Source organism: Halichoerus grypus, chromosome 12 (genome assembly GCF_964656455.1).
Source record: "Halichoerus grypus chromosome 12, mHalGry1.hap1.1, whole genome shotgun sequence".
Taxonomy (NCBI): Eukaryota; Metazoa; Chordata; class Mammalia; order Carnivora; family Phocidae; genus Halichoerus; species Halichoerus grypus.
In genome coordinates, this window is record NC_135723.1 from 91,891,789 (window position 1) to 91,904,746 (window position 12,958).

Below are 12,958 nucleotides of genomic sequence, written 5' to 3' on the forward strand. Positions count from 1 at the left end.
GGGAACATAAGCAGGGGGAGTGGGAGAGGGAGAAGCAGACTCGCCGCTGAGCTGAGAGCCCGATGCGGGGCTCGATTCCAGGACCCTGGGACCATGACCTGAGCCGAAGGCAGATGCTTAACGACTGAGCCACCTAGGGCCCCGGGAAACTCGTATTTGAAAAAGAATGCTGTTGGAATTCGTTTTTTCTTAAAGTAAACCCATAAGCAGAGATACAAACTTTCACTCCCAGGACCGAGAACGATGCCTCTCCTCCTAAGGGACTTCACTCCTTCAGCGGCGGAAGGGGCCGGAACCAAAGAGCAGTGGCACCGGTTCTCCTGAGAGCGCTTCTCCGTGACGACCCAGACTCCACCCCCGCAGGGTTGCCGTGGAGACGGAGGGAGCTGTGTGGATGCGGAGAGGCGCTGAGGCCCGGCCTTTGCTGTCGGTCCCGGGAAGGGGCTTACCGAACCAACGCCAAGATGGTTAGTGGCTCGGAACAGTGAGGGAGAACTTTGAGTAGGACCTAGGATTGGAGATCAGAGGTTCCCAGCACACTTCTGCTTGAAGTCTAGGAGTGTCAGCGGAGGATGATCTCCCTGCCTTACCCCTGTTCTCACGGGAGACAGGGATGCAACTGTAAACACCTCGAAGCTTTCTTCCCCCTGCTTCTCCATTTCTCCGCACCTAAGCTGCGCGTGGGGCGGAAAGCAGACCAAGGAAAGGCTGAGATGACAGAAGCGGCGCGAAAGCATCTCTTAGCCCACTCGAATGAACTGATACAGAAGATTAGGTGTAGTAGCCGTTGGGTTCAGCTCAAGTGCAGGGTGATGGCCCTTTGAGTAAAATACGTGTTACAGAGAGTTTGAACGGGCTTCCCTGGGGTTCGTTGGTAAGGATTTGACATGCAAATCCTAGAGCTGTCACTCCGAGTTTAAAACTGACTATCGGAGTTGGATCATAAAGCTATCTTTGTCTTTGTTGCTTCTTTCACAGATGCTTTCAAGGGCCAAACCTGCTGTAGGCGGGGACCTACCGCACACTGACAAAAGAAAGAAGAAAGGTAGGAAGATTCCGAAACTAGAGGAGCTACTTTCACAAAGAGATTTCACTGGAGCTATTACCCTATTGGAGGTAATGTGCAAAGAAGGTTGCTTCTTAGGAGGTGGATACCAGAATATGGATGCATGCTAGGGTGAATGTTGGTTCTATGCTCTTGGAACAGGTGGGTGCTTTTCGGGGGCTTCCTGTAAATCTAGTCAGGCGCAGATTGCAGATTCCGTGTCAACGATAGACCTGATTAAAGATGAACTAAGAAGAGAGACTTACTTCTTGAGGGATACTTTTAATTATCTCTAGTCCCACTGATGGGGAATTCAGCTATATAATGGAGGGACATTTAGTACTGTATCAGTTCACACAGTGTTTATCCTGACTGCTGACCAATATATGCTTTATTCCTATTATATGTTATAAAATTTGGATCATTTAAATAATACCATCATGCTTCATGCTTATTGTCTAGAATACTATATCTTCAGAAAATACTTCGAATCTCTATGGCAGTAGTTCTCAACTGTTAATGTGCATCAGTATCACCTGGGGTACTTATTCAAATATATACTCCTGGACTCCCACCTTAGGGATTCTGATTCTTTCCAAATCAGTCTGTGGTGGTGCTCAGGAACCTGCATTTTTGACAAGTGGCCCAAGTGCTTCTGATGCAGGTTGTCCAAGGATACTACACTTTGAGAAACTGCCTTGTGGGATCACACGTTATAGGAGGATGAAGGGGGGCACCAAGAATGAAGAGAAGAGCTTTGCCAGCGCAGCCTAGTTATGTTGTGCCAGTCATTTCTCCATCGCACTGCTTCGGTTATATTACTTGTAATCTATCAACAATAACTGTTTTAATTAGCTTTATATATTTCTCAGTCTTCCATGTATAGTCTTCTGTTTCTCACTAGCTCTGATATCAAGCACCTTGTTTGACTTTTTTGGTGTCAGCTTTCTTATCTTTAAAGTGGGGAAGTTGGGGGCGCCTGGGTGGCTCAGTCAGTTAAGCGTCTGCCTTCGGCTCAGGTCATGATCTCAGGGTCCTGGGATCGAGCCCCATATCAGACTCCCTGCTCGCAGGGGAGTCTTCTTCTCCCTCTCCCTCTGCCCCCGCCTTTGCCCCCCCCCAACTCATGCGCTCTCTCTCTCTTTCTCAAATAAATAGATAAATCTTTAAAAAAATAAAGTAGGGAAGTTGACTTGGAAAGACCTTCTAGCTCTGTAAATCAACGGACTCAGTGGTAGGTATATGTCTAATTTTTTAAAAAAGATTTTATTTATTTATTTGACAGAGACAGTGAGAGAGGGAATACAAGCAGGGGTTAGTGGGAGAGGGAGAAGCAGGTTTCTGGCGGAGCAGGGAACCCGATGCAGAGCTCGATCCCAAGACCCTGGGATCATGACCGGAGCCAAAGGCAGACCCCTAACGACTGAGCCACCCAGGGGCCCCATATGTCTAATTTTTATCAGTCCCTATTTCTCTTCTCTCTTTTCTTTAAGACGATGACCACATTTTCCTTACTGTGTAATCCCACACTGTTTTTAAGTTGTCAGGGAGGCTCTATTCTGTGCTTACATTCTTAGGTGGGCAGTCACAGTGCTGTGATGTATGGGGGTGGGAACTGCTGTGTTTGGGGGAAGGAGGTCTCATGAGCTTTCCTGTGGTTCCAGGTAATTCCTGAAGCAAATTCAGGGAGCCTTCAAATAAGAATTTCTTCAGACTTAAGACACTGTACTCAAATCCACAGCATTTTGTGAAAGGAAGATTTCTAATGTTATGGAGTTAACTACAGGAGTAAGTTCTTATTCTAGACCAGAAAGTATTAATGGATGTCTTCATTTTGTAATAGTCAAGGCACCTAGGGTTCTATACCAATGATCTATAAATATGTGTTGGCTCCCTGTTTAATTTTTTACCAGTTTTTTGGTTTATCAGCCTGTAGAATGGAAAACTCTCACCTTACCATGGGAGTTCAAACTCCTCCTTCAAGGCCTCACTCCTTTCCTCCAGAACAGGACTTCGGTTCACTGGGGAATTCATAAATATTTTTTCACAATGGACATAAATGAGGCCAGTCTTCTAAATATCCTTAATTCTGATAGGCCCTGGTAAGCCTATTCAAGAGTAATAGAATGATTTAATGGCTTATTCTCAGTGAAAGGTCATACTTATGAATAAATATATGTGTGCACCACTAGGACAGATTTGAAGTGTGAGTTGGAGGGCAGTAGAGCATGGAGGGTGAGAACACAGGTGGTGGAGTCAGTGGGCTGTGGTGGTCCCTGCTAGTACCTTCCCTGGCTGTGGTGGTCTTGAGTTCATTGCTTAATCTCTCTAACGTTCAGTTATTTGGCATTAGATACTTTGCATAAATCTCGTGTTCCTTAATAACCCCCAAAATTGTAATGGGAATAACTCTTAAATACTTTCTGGAATAAGGTGTCAGTAAATACAGGAAAACAAATGTGAAATATTTGAAAATATATGTTTCTTTCAACTGGAAATATTAAGTGAACTAGATTTTTCATCTTGTGAATGTCTAAGAAATAATCTCTCTGTGCTACAGTTTTCTTGAATAATGTATAAAGCAAACATTAAAATTCTTTTAATTCCTAACATTGAAAGGAATTGAGAAGATCATACAGTCATACACATTGTTTCAATATAGCCTGCTTCAGTTGCTCTGCAGCAATAATTGTTCCAGCATTTGATGATGCTTCTTGGAATAAATAAAATGTATATTCTGTTGTTGCAACATTCAAAAAAACATACGTTTCTGTGACAGAAGGAAATTGTGCTGGAGTGCCTGGATGGCTCAGTCGGTTAAGCATCAGACTCTTGATCTCGGCCCAGGTCTTTATTACAGGGTCGTGAGTTCAAGCCCCACGTTGGGCTCCATGCTGCGTGTGGAGTCTACTTAAAAAAAAAAAAAAAAAAAGGAAAGTAATTGTGCTGAGTTCCCTAGGTATAGTCTTAATTAAACAGTATTGTCTTACTTTTATTACTTGCGATTTCCTTGCTGATTTATCAGTAGTTTAACATAGCAGGGTTTTTTCTTTGTTTGTTTTTAATTTTTTTAAAGATTTTATGTTTAAGTAATCTCTACACCCAGTGTGGGATGCAAACTAAAAACCCCGAGATCAAGAGTCACACACTCCACTGACTGAGCCAGCCAGGCACCCCAACATAGCAGTTTTTTAAATAGACGGTTTATTCAAAGTCTGTCTGTCTTTTTCTTTTTTCTTTTTTCTTTTCTTGTCCTTTCTTTTCCTTTCGTTTCTCTTCTTTTCTTTTTTTATGAAATTTTAACCTGAAGTTCAAACGTCATGTTGGGGAACAAGAAGCTGATACTAATCTGTGGATTGGATACTGTGCTTTTCACCTGGGTGACTACAAGAGAGCTCTGGAGGTTAGTAAAAAAAAAAAAAATTACAACACAAGGATTTTGAAAAGTTATTAAGCTTTGTATTATAATTATACATGCTCCTGGTAAAATTCAAACAATACAGGAGGGAACAAAGTAAAAAGAAAAAACATCACCTATTCGCCTTCCGCAATCCTATTTCTTTGTTAACAGAGGCAACCATTGGCTCTTGTTTGATGTATTGCTTCAGAAATCTTCTATATAAGCTCAAGTATATATATATATATACACTGTATATATATGTATATATATGAATGTCTTGTTTACTCTTTGCTTTTAGATATATACTAATGAGATTGTTCAAAATATTAATGTTAGTATTTCTTAAGAAAATCTTCAGAAGAAAAATAAACCCTTTTGATAAAATTTCCATAATGCTTTTCTCAAAAGAAGTTCATTTTTATTTTGTTTGGTTAATTTTAGACATAAAAAAGGTTATCTTTATATTTGTGCAAGTTGAGTTTTGAAAGTTGTTTTTCTTGGTCATTGTAAACAGCATCTATGTAATGAGCAATCTATAGGAATATGAATCTAGATAAAATTATAGTTGACTTTTGTCAAGCAGTTTTTAAAGCATAAATGAAATTGTTTAAACATTTCCCACATATTCTTACCCCCCAAATGTAACCTAAGGATATTTATAGAACATGCATAACCAAAATGAAATGTCCAAGATCAAGTAATGAGGAGAGGAGGTATGACGAAAAACAAAAACAACAAAATCAGTGAGGGCAAAGGGAAGATATGAAAAGGACAGAATAGAAGCTGGTAGTATTTGTGAAAGATATAGGGGAGAGAGAGTAGCCCAAAAGTAGTAAGAAAAATAATCAAAGGTATCTGGTATATACTGGTAAATAGTAAGAGTATATGGAAAACATAGTTACAAAGTAAATCTCAGAAAGTGTTCTTGTCAGGAAAAAAATGCCTTTTTAAAATGTAAAGCCAAATAAATAAAGCCAGAAAACAATTAGAATGAAATTATATTTGTAGTATATTAATATCAGATTTTAAGTTAACTGAACCTATGCATTTCTTATAAAGTATCTTTTGTTTTCCTTTTTTTTTTTTAATTAAAAAAAATTTTTTTAAAGATTTTATTTATGGGGTGCCTGGGTGGCTCAGTCACTTAAGCGTCTGCCTTCAGCTCGGGTCATGATCCCAGGGTCCTGGGATCGAGCCCTGCATTGGGCTCCCTGCTCCATTGGGAGCCTGCTTCTCCCTCTTCCTCTGCCTGCATGCTCTCTCTCTCTCTCTCTGTCAAATAAATAAATAAAATCTTTTAAAAAAGTAAGATTTTATTTATCTGAGAGAGGGAGAGATAGCGAGAGGGAGTATGAACGGGGAGGAGATGGAGAAGCAGGCTCCCTGTGAACAGGAAGCCTGACTGGGGGCTCAATCCCAAGAGCCTGGGATCATGACCCCAGCCGAAGGCAGACCCTAATGGACTGAGCCACCCAGGCGTCCCTCCTTTTTTTTTTTAAGATTTTATTTATTTATTTATTTATTTATTTTTGAGGTGGGGGTGGAGAGGGAGAGGGAAAGAGAATCCAAAGCAGGCTCCACACTGAGCTCAGAGCCAGATGTGGGGCTCAATCCCATGACTGGGAGATCATGACCTGAGCCAAAACCAAGAGTTGGAAGCTTAACCGACTGAGCCACCCAGGTACCCCTTTTGTTTGTCTTTTTAAGTTAGCAAAAATAAAAAATATTTTAGTTATTTTTCATTTCGGCTATTTGTTAGCCCATATCAATGTTAAAAAGGAGAGAAAAAAACAAGTTTAAAGTGGAAAACACTGCCTGGGTGGTGCAGTCAGTTAAGCGTCAGACTCAGTTTCAGGTCATGATCTCGGGTGTGAGATCGAGCCTAGCATCCAGCTCCACACTCAGCATGCAGTCTGCTTGATTCTCTTCTCCTTTTGCCCCTCCCCCCGGGTGTGCATCTCTCTCTCTCTCAAATAAATACATAAATCTTAAAAAAAAAAAAAAGATTATGTGGACAACAGCCCCTCCCCCCCAGCCCCCCATGGGTAGGATTGAGTTGTAGCTTCAGTATTTAACCTTGCAGGTGCAGAATAGTTGAGGAGCATATAGGATTCCCTAAATGCAAAGTTGCTCAATCTCAGTAAGAAATCCTATTCCATTATAGAGGAATTGCTCATCGATTGCTTTACTGCTGAAATGAGATCCCTGCTTAATATATATTTCAGGAATATGAAAATGTGACAAAAGAGGAAAATTGCAATCCTGAAGTCTGGGTGAACCTAGCCTGTACCTACTTTTTTCTTGGGATGTATAAACAAGCTGAAGCCGCTGGATTTAAAGGTAAAATGGCCCCTTTTAATATCTAGTATTCATCACTAATGGTATGAGTTATTTTGGAGATTTTAAAACATTTAATTCCTTTTTCTATTGAGGAAAAACCAAGTGCAATTAGAAAACTAAAAAATAGGGGCACCTGGCTGGCTTACTCCATAGAGCATGTGACTCTTGATCTTGGGGTTGTAAGTTTGAGCCCCATGTTGCATGTAGAGATCACTTAAAAACAAAATTTTTTTTAAAAAAAGAAAAGAAAACTAGAAAATAGATTTAATCTTCAAAGAACATTGAATCTGAGCAACTTTATGTTTAAAGAGAGAGTTAATCTCTGTGCTGCTTCCTCTCCCCACCCCACCACCCCAGAAGCTACAGCAGACAAGCAGGACGAGAGAAGCAAAAAGGGCAAGTTATCTTTTTTAGGCTCCCTCATAGTAGGATATTCATGTTGTAGGAGTTGGAGGTAGCTGTCTAAGCCCTAGGGATGTGGATTTTATAGCTGTTTTCCCTGCTTCTGAGTGAGAAGCCAGGTAATTTCTGCTTGAAGAATCTAGACTTGTTTTCATTTGCTTTACTTGTCCTGACAGCTGTCTAAGAAGAATTGGACATCAACTTGCAAATAAGAATAGGGCAAAGAGAAACAGGGGAGGAAAGATTAAGAATAATGAGAGTATGAATCAAATTAAATTCAAAGAAATGTAGAGAAACTGGGCAAGGGAATGTTTGTTAGGAAATTTGTTAGGGAAGAATATATTCCAGGATAGAATTCTTAGAGAATTAACTGATATATACATATTTAGGAACTATTCCAGCTCAAATTCATGGATCATGTGGAACTCGAAGCCTTTCTTCATTTGAACCCAAACTGTTTCCTGTGTATTCATGTAGTTTTTCTTAATCTAGTTATATGGGCCTTTAAGTTACATATTTATCTCATGTTTCTAGACTTTATCTGTGCCTAGAATAGTGTTAGACACATAGAAAGTGATCAAGGTAGCTATCTATCTTTCCATATAATTTTTTTCTTTTTAATGCTTTGAAGTATGAGTTTTTTCTGTAAAGAGATGTAGGGTTAGGTATCTAGAATTAGGAAAATTCTTCAACAGTGCAAAGTGGATTTGGAACTTGAAAGGTGTTAACCTTTTCGCTTGGTTGACTGTTTCAGTGTGGCAGATTATCATGCTAAAAGATCTGTGGAGTAGAGATTGGGCTAGTATTTAAGAAAATAAGGCCATATAATTGAAGAAAAGGAGATTTCAGAAGGAATTGACAAAGAATACTTGGAAGAACAGCTGAATGACATGGATTTCTACATGAATTGGGATAAACATAACTTTATTTCCAGTGTTTGGTCAGTGTGTGAACAGCACAGCAATGGGCTGCTACTGGAACTGTATGTGTGGCGTCCTGAGCTGTGGGTCACCATGATAGAAGCAAGTAGAACAAGTGCTGGGGAAGAAGAGAACAGTTTTTTTCTGGTTCCTGATGCCATTGCTGCTACTGCAGGTAGAGATCAGACTAAAATAGTATATACTATAGTAGAGACATATCAGGGTCACACAGATAAGGTTTTGGGAAGATTATCTGAGTCTCATGTCATTCTTGCACGGGACTAAGTGCCATAGACAATTAATAAGCAGTTTGAACGTTTTTTTCCAGCTCCAAAAAGCCGACTTCAAAACCGCCTCCTCTTCCACTTGGCTCATAAGGTATTTATCTTCTCATTTCACATTTTTTGTTTTTAAAATATTTTTTCTTCTTTCTTGTTAAAAACAGTGGTGAAAGATAATGAACTAGAAATGCTTGTTAATGATATTTCTAGAACAAGTAGAATATAGGTATTAATTTTATAGGATTTTCTTCCCCTTAGTATTCTTTACACTACTAATTAAGAGATGTTAGATTTTAGTTCTTCTTTTTTTTTTTTTTTTTTTTTTTTAAGATTTTATTTATTTATTTGACAGAGAGAGAGATAGCGAGAGCAGGAACACAAGCAGGGGGAGTGGGAGAGGGAGAAGCAGGCTTCCCGCCGAGCAGGGAGCCCGATGTGGGACTCGATCCCAGGACCCTGGGATCATGACCTGAGCCGAAGGCAGACGCTTAACGACTGAGCCACCCAGGCGCCCGATTTTAGTTCTTCTTAAGTAGTAGTCATTTAAGATTAGTTTGTTTCAACTATCCTATTGTTTCTTGGAAGCAGACTGAGACACCTTAACTCCTAGAAATACACACTTTTCAGAATTGCCTTATAGCAATAAGTTTTGTTTTGTTTTGTTTTTTAGGAGAGAGAGCGAGCATGCAAGAGCAGGGGAGGGGGACGGGCAGAGGGAGAGCGAGAGAGAGAATCTCAAGCAGGCTCCATACCCGGTTTGGAGCCTGATGCAGGGCTCGATCTCACGACCCTGAGATCATGACCTGAGCTGAAATCAAGAGTTGGATGTTTAACTGACTGAGCCACTAAGGCACTCCCCTTTTTAAAGTTTTTTTTTATTCATTTAAGTAATCTCTACACCCAACATAGGACTCGAACTCACGACCCTGAGATCAAGAGTCACAGGCTCTTCCAATGAGCCAGATGGGCACCCCAAATTTTCTTTTCTTTTCTTTTTTTTTTAAGATTTTATTTATTTATTCATGAGAGACAGAGAGAGGGAGAGAGAGAGAAGCAGGCTCCCAAGGAGCAGGGAGCCCGATGTGGGACTCAATCCCAGGACCCTGGGATCATGACCTGAGCCGAAGGCAGACGCTTAACCATCTGAGCCACCCAGGCACCCTCTTTCTTTTTTTTTAAGTAAGCTCTACACCCAAAGTGGGGCTTGAACTCATGACCCCAAGATCAAGAATCACATTCTCTACCTACTGAACCAGCCAGGCACCCCTGATTTATAGCAGTAATTTTGATCATCATAAAATGGTTTTTTAAAAATAATTTTCCATGTTATAGAAGTTACACATTAATTCTATTAAATAAAATATAAGTAAGCAAAAATTGAAAGAGGAAATAACATCTACACCCACTAAAAAGGAGAATTACAGACCAATATCCCTGATGAACATGGATGCAAAAATTCTCAGTAAAATACTAGCAAATCGGGGCGCCTGGGTGGCTCAGTCGTTAAGCGTCTGCCTTCGGCTCAGGTCATGATCCCAGAGTCCTGGGATCGAGCCCCGCATCGGGCTACCTGCTCAGCGGGAAGCCTGCTTCTCCCTCTCCCACTCCCCCTGCTTGTGTTCCCTCTCTCGCTGTGTCTCTCTCTGTCAAATAAATAAATAAAATCTAAAAAAAAAAAACAACTAGCAAATCGAATTCAACAGTACATTAAAAGAATTATTCATCACAATCAAGTGGGATTTATCCCTGGGCTGCAGGAGTGGTTCAATATTTGTAAATTAATCAATGTGATATACCATATTAATAAAAGAAAGGACAAAAACCATATGATCCTGTCAATAGATGCAGAAAAAGCATTTGACAAAATACAGCATCCCTCAACAAAGTAGAGATAGATGGAACATACCTCAACATCATAAAGGCCATATACAAAAGACCCACAGCTAATACTGTCCTCAATGGGGGAAAAACTGAGAGCCTTTCCCCTATGGTCAGGAACAAGCAAGGATGTCCACTCTCACCATTACTAATTAACATGGTACTGGAAGTCTTAGTCTCAGCAATCAGACAACAAAAAGAAATAAAAGGCATCCAAATTGGCAAGGAAGAAGTCAAACTTTCACTATTTGCAGATGACATGATACTCTACATAAAAAACCTGAAAGACTCCACCAAACAATTGCTGGAACTGATACATGAATTCAGCAAAATCATAGGATATAAAAATCAATGTGCAGAAATCTGTTGCATTTCTATACACCAATAACAAAGCAGCAGAAAAAGAAATCAAGGAATCGATCCCATTTGCAATTGTACCAAAAACAATAAGATACATAGGAATAAAGCTGACTAAAGAAATAAAAGATCTATACTCTGAAAACTATAGGGCACTTATGAAAGAAATTGAAGAGGACACAAAGAAATGGAAAAGCATTCCGTGCTCATGGATTGGAAGAACAAGCATTGTTACAGTGTCTATACTACCCAAAGCAATCTACACATTTGATGCAATCCCCATCAAAATACCACCAACATTTTTCACAGAGCTAAAACAATCTTAAAACTTGTATGGAACCACAAAAGACCCTGAATAGCCAAAGCAATTCTGAAAAATCAAGAGGCATCATGATTCCAGATTTCAAGATATATTACAAAGCTGTAGTGATCAAGACAGTATGGTACTGGCACAAAAACAGACACATAGATCAACGGAACAGAATAGAGAACCCAGAAGTGGATGCACAACTATATGGTCAACTAATCTTCGACAAAGCAGGAAAGAATGTCCAATGGAAAGTCATTCTCTTCAAATGGTGTTGGAAAAACTGGACAGCATCCTGCAGAAGAATGAAACTAGACCACTTTCCTACACCATACACAAAAATAAATTCAAAATGGATGAAAGACCTTAATGTGAGACAGGAAACCATCAAGATCCTAGAGGAGAACATAGGCAGCAACCTTTTTAAAACCTCAGCCATAGCAACTTCTTACTAGACTCCTCTCCTGAGGCAAGGAAAACAAAAGCCAAAGTGAGCTATTGGGACTTCATCAAGATAAAAAACTTCTGCACAGCAAAGGAAACAATCAACAAAACTAAAAGGCAGCCTAAAGAATGGGAGAAAATATTTGCAAACGACGTATCTGATAAAGGGTTAGTATCCAAAATCTACAAAGAACTTACCAAACTCCACACCCAAAAAACAAATAACCCAATTAAGAAATGGGCAGAAGACATGAATAGACACTTTTCCAAAAAGATATCCAAATGGCTAACAGACACATGAAAAGATGCTCCACGTCACTCATCATCAGGGAAATACAAATCAAAACCTCTCATACCATCTCATACGTCAGGATAGCTAAAAATAACAACACAAGAAACAACAGGTGTTGGTGAGGGTGCACAGAAAGGGGAACCCTCTTGCACTGTTGGTGGAAATGCAAACTGGTGCAACCACTCTGGAGAATGGCATGTAGGTTCCTCGAAATGTTACAAATAGAACTGCCCTGGGGTGCCTGGTTGGCTCAGATGGTTAAGCGTCAGACTTTGGCTCAGGTTATGATCTCAGGGTCCTGGGATAGAGCCCCAAGTCAGGCTTCTCGCTCAGTGGGGAGTCAGCTTCTCCCCCCTCACTGCCCCTCCCCCCACTCATGCTCACTCTCTCGCTCTCTCTCTCAAATAAATAAAATCTTAAAAAAAAAATAAAAATAGAACTACCCTATGATCCAGCAATTGCACTACTAGATATTTACCCAAAGGATACAAAAATACAGATTCAGAGGGATACATACACCCCAATGTTTATAGCAGCATTATCGAGAATAGCCAAACTATGAAGAGAGCACAAATGTCCATTGACTGATGAATGGATAAAGAAAATGTGGTGTATATATATATATGTACATATATATATATATATAATGGGCTATAATTCAGTCATAAAAAAGAATGAAATCTTGCCATTTGCAATGACATGAATGGAGCTAGAGTGTATTATGCTAAGTGAAATAAGTCAGTCAGAGAAAGACAAATACCATAGGATCTCACTCATATGTGGAATTCAAGAAAGAAAACAGATGAACATATGGGAAGGGGAAAGAGAAAAAAAAAAGGAGAGAGGGAAATAAGCCATAAGAAACTCTTAACCATAGTGAATAAACGGAGGGTTGATGGAGGGAGGTGGATGGGGCATGGGCTGGATGGGGGATGGGCATTAAAGGGGGCACTTTTTATGATGAGCACCTGGTGTTGTATATAAGTGATGAATCACTGAATTCTACTTCAGAAAGCAATATTGCACTGTATGTTAACTACCTAAAATTTAAATTAAAAAAATAATAAAGGTAACTGCATTTCAACCTTTTGGTATCTTATATCTCCTTTTAAGGTAATTATTTTTAAGGGGCACCTGGGTAGCTCCATTGATTAAGCATCTGACTTCAGCTCAGGTCATGATCATGGGGTCCTGGGATCGAGCCCCATATCAGGCTCCTGTTCAGCAGGGAGTCAGCTTCTCCCTCTGCCCCTCCCCCTGCTCGTGCTCTCTCTCTCTCTCTCTCTCTCCCC

At 40.1% G+C, this 12,958-nt stretch overlaps 1 protein-coding gene across 1 annotated transcript in view; it reads left to right on the top strand.

The window, feature by feature from the left end:
• Positions 1-367: 367 nt before the first annotated feature.
• The window catches only part of IFT56 (intraflagellar transport 56), a 54,942-nt gene continuing 42,351 nt past the window's right edge, over positions 368-12,958 (top strand). The window contains exons 1-5 of the mRNA XM_036098454.2: positions 368-467; positions 979-1,116; positions 4,356-4,448; positions 6,671-6,785; positions 8,436-8,485. Of these exons, the coding sequence (XP_035954347.1) occupies positions 465-467; positions 979-1,116; positions 4,356-4,448; positions 6,671-6,785; positions 8,436-8,485 (399 nt within the window). The 5' untranslated portion in view covers positions 368-464. The remainder of the gene's footprint in view (positions 468-978; positions 1,117-4,355; positions 4,449-6,670; positions 6,786-8,435; positions 8,486-12,958) is intronic.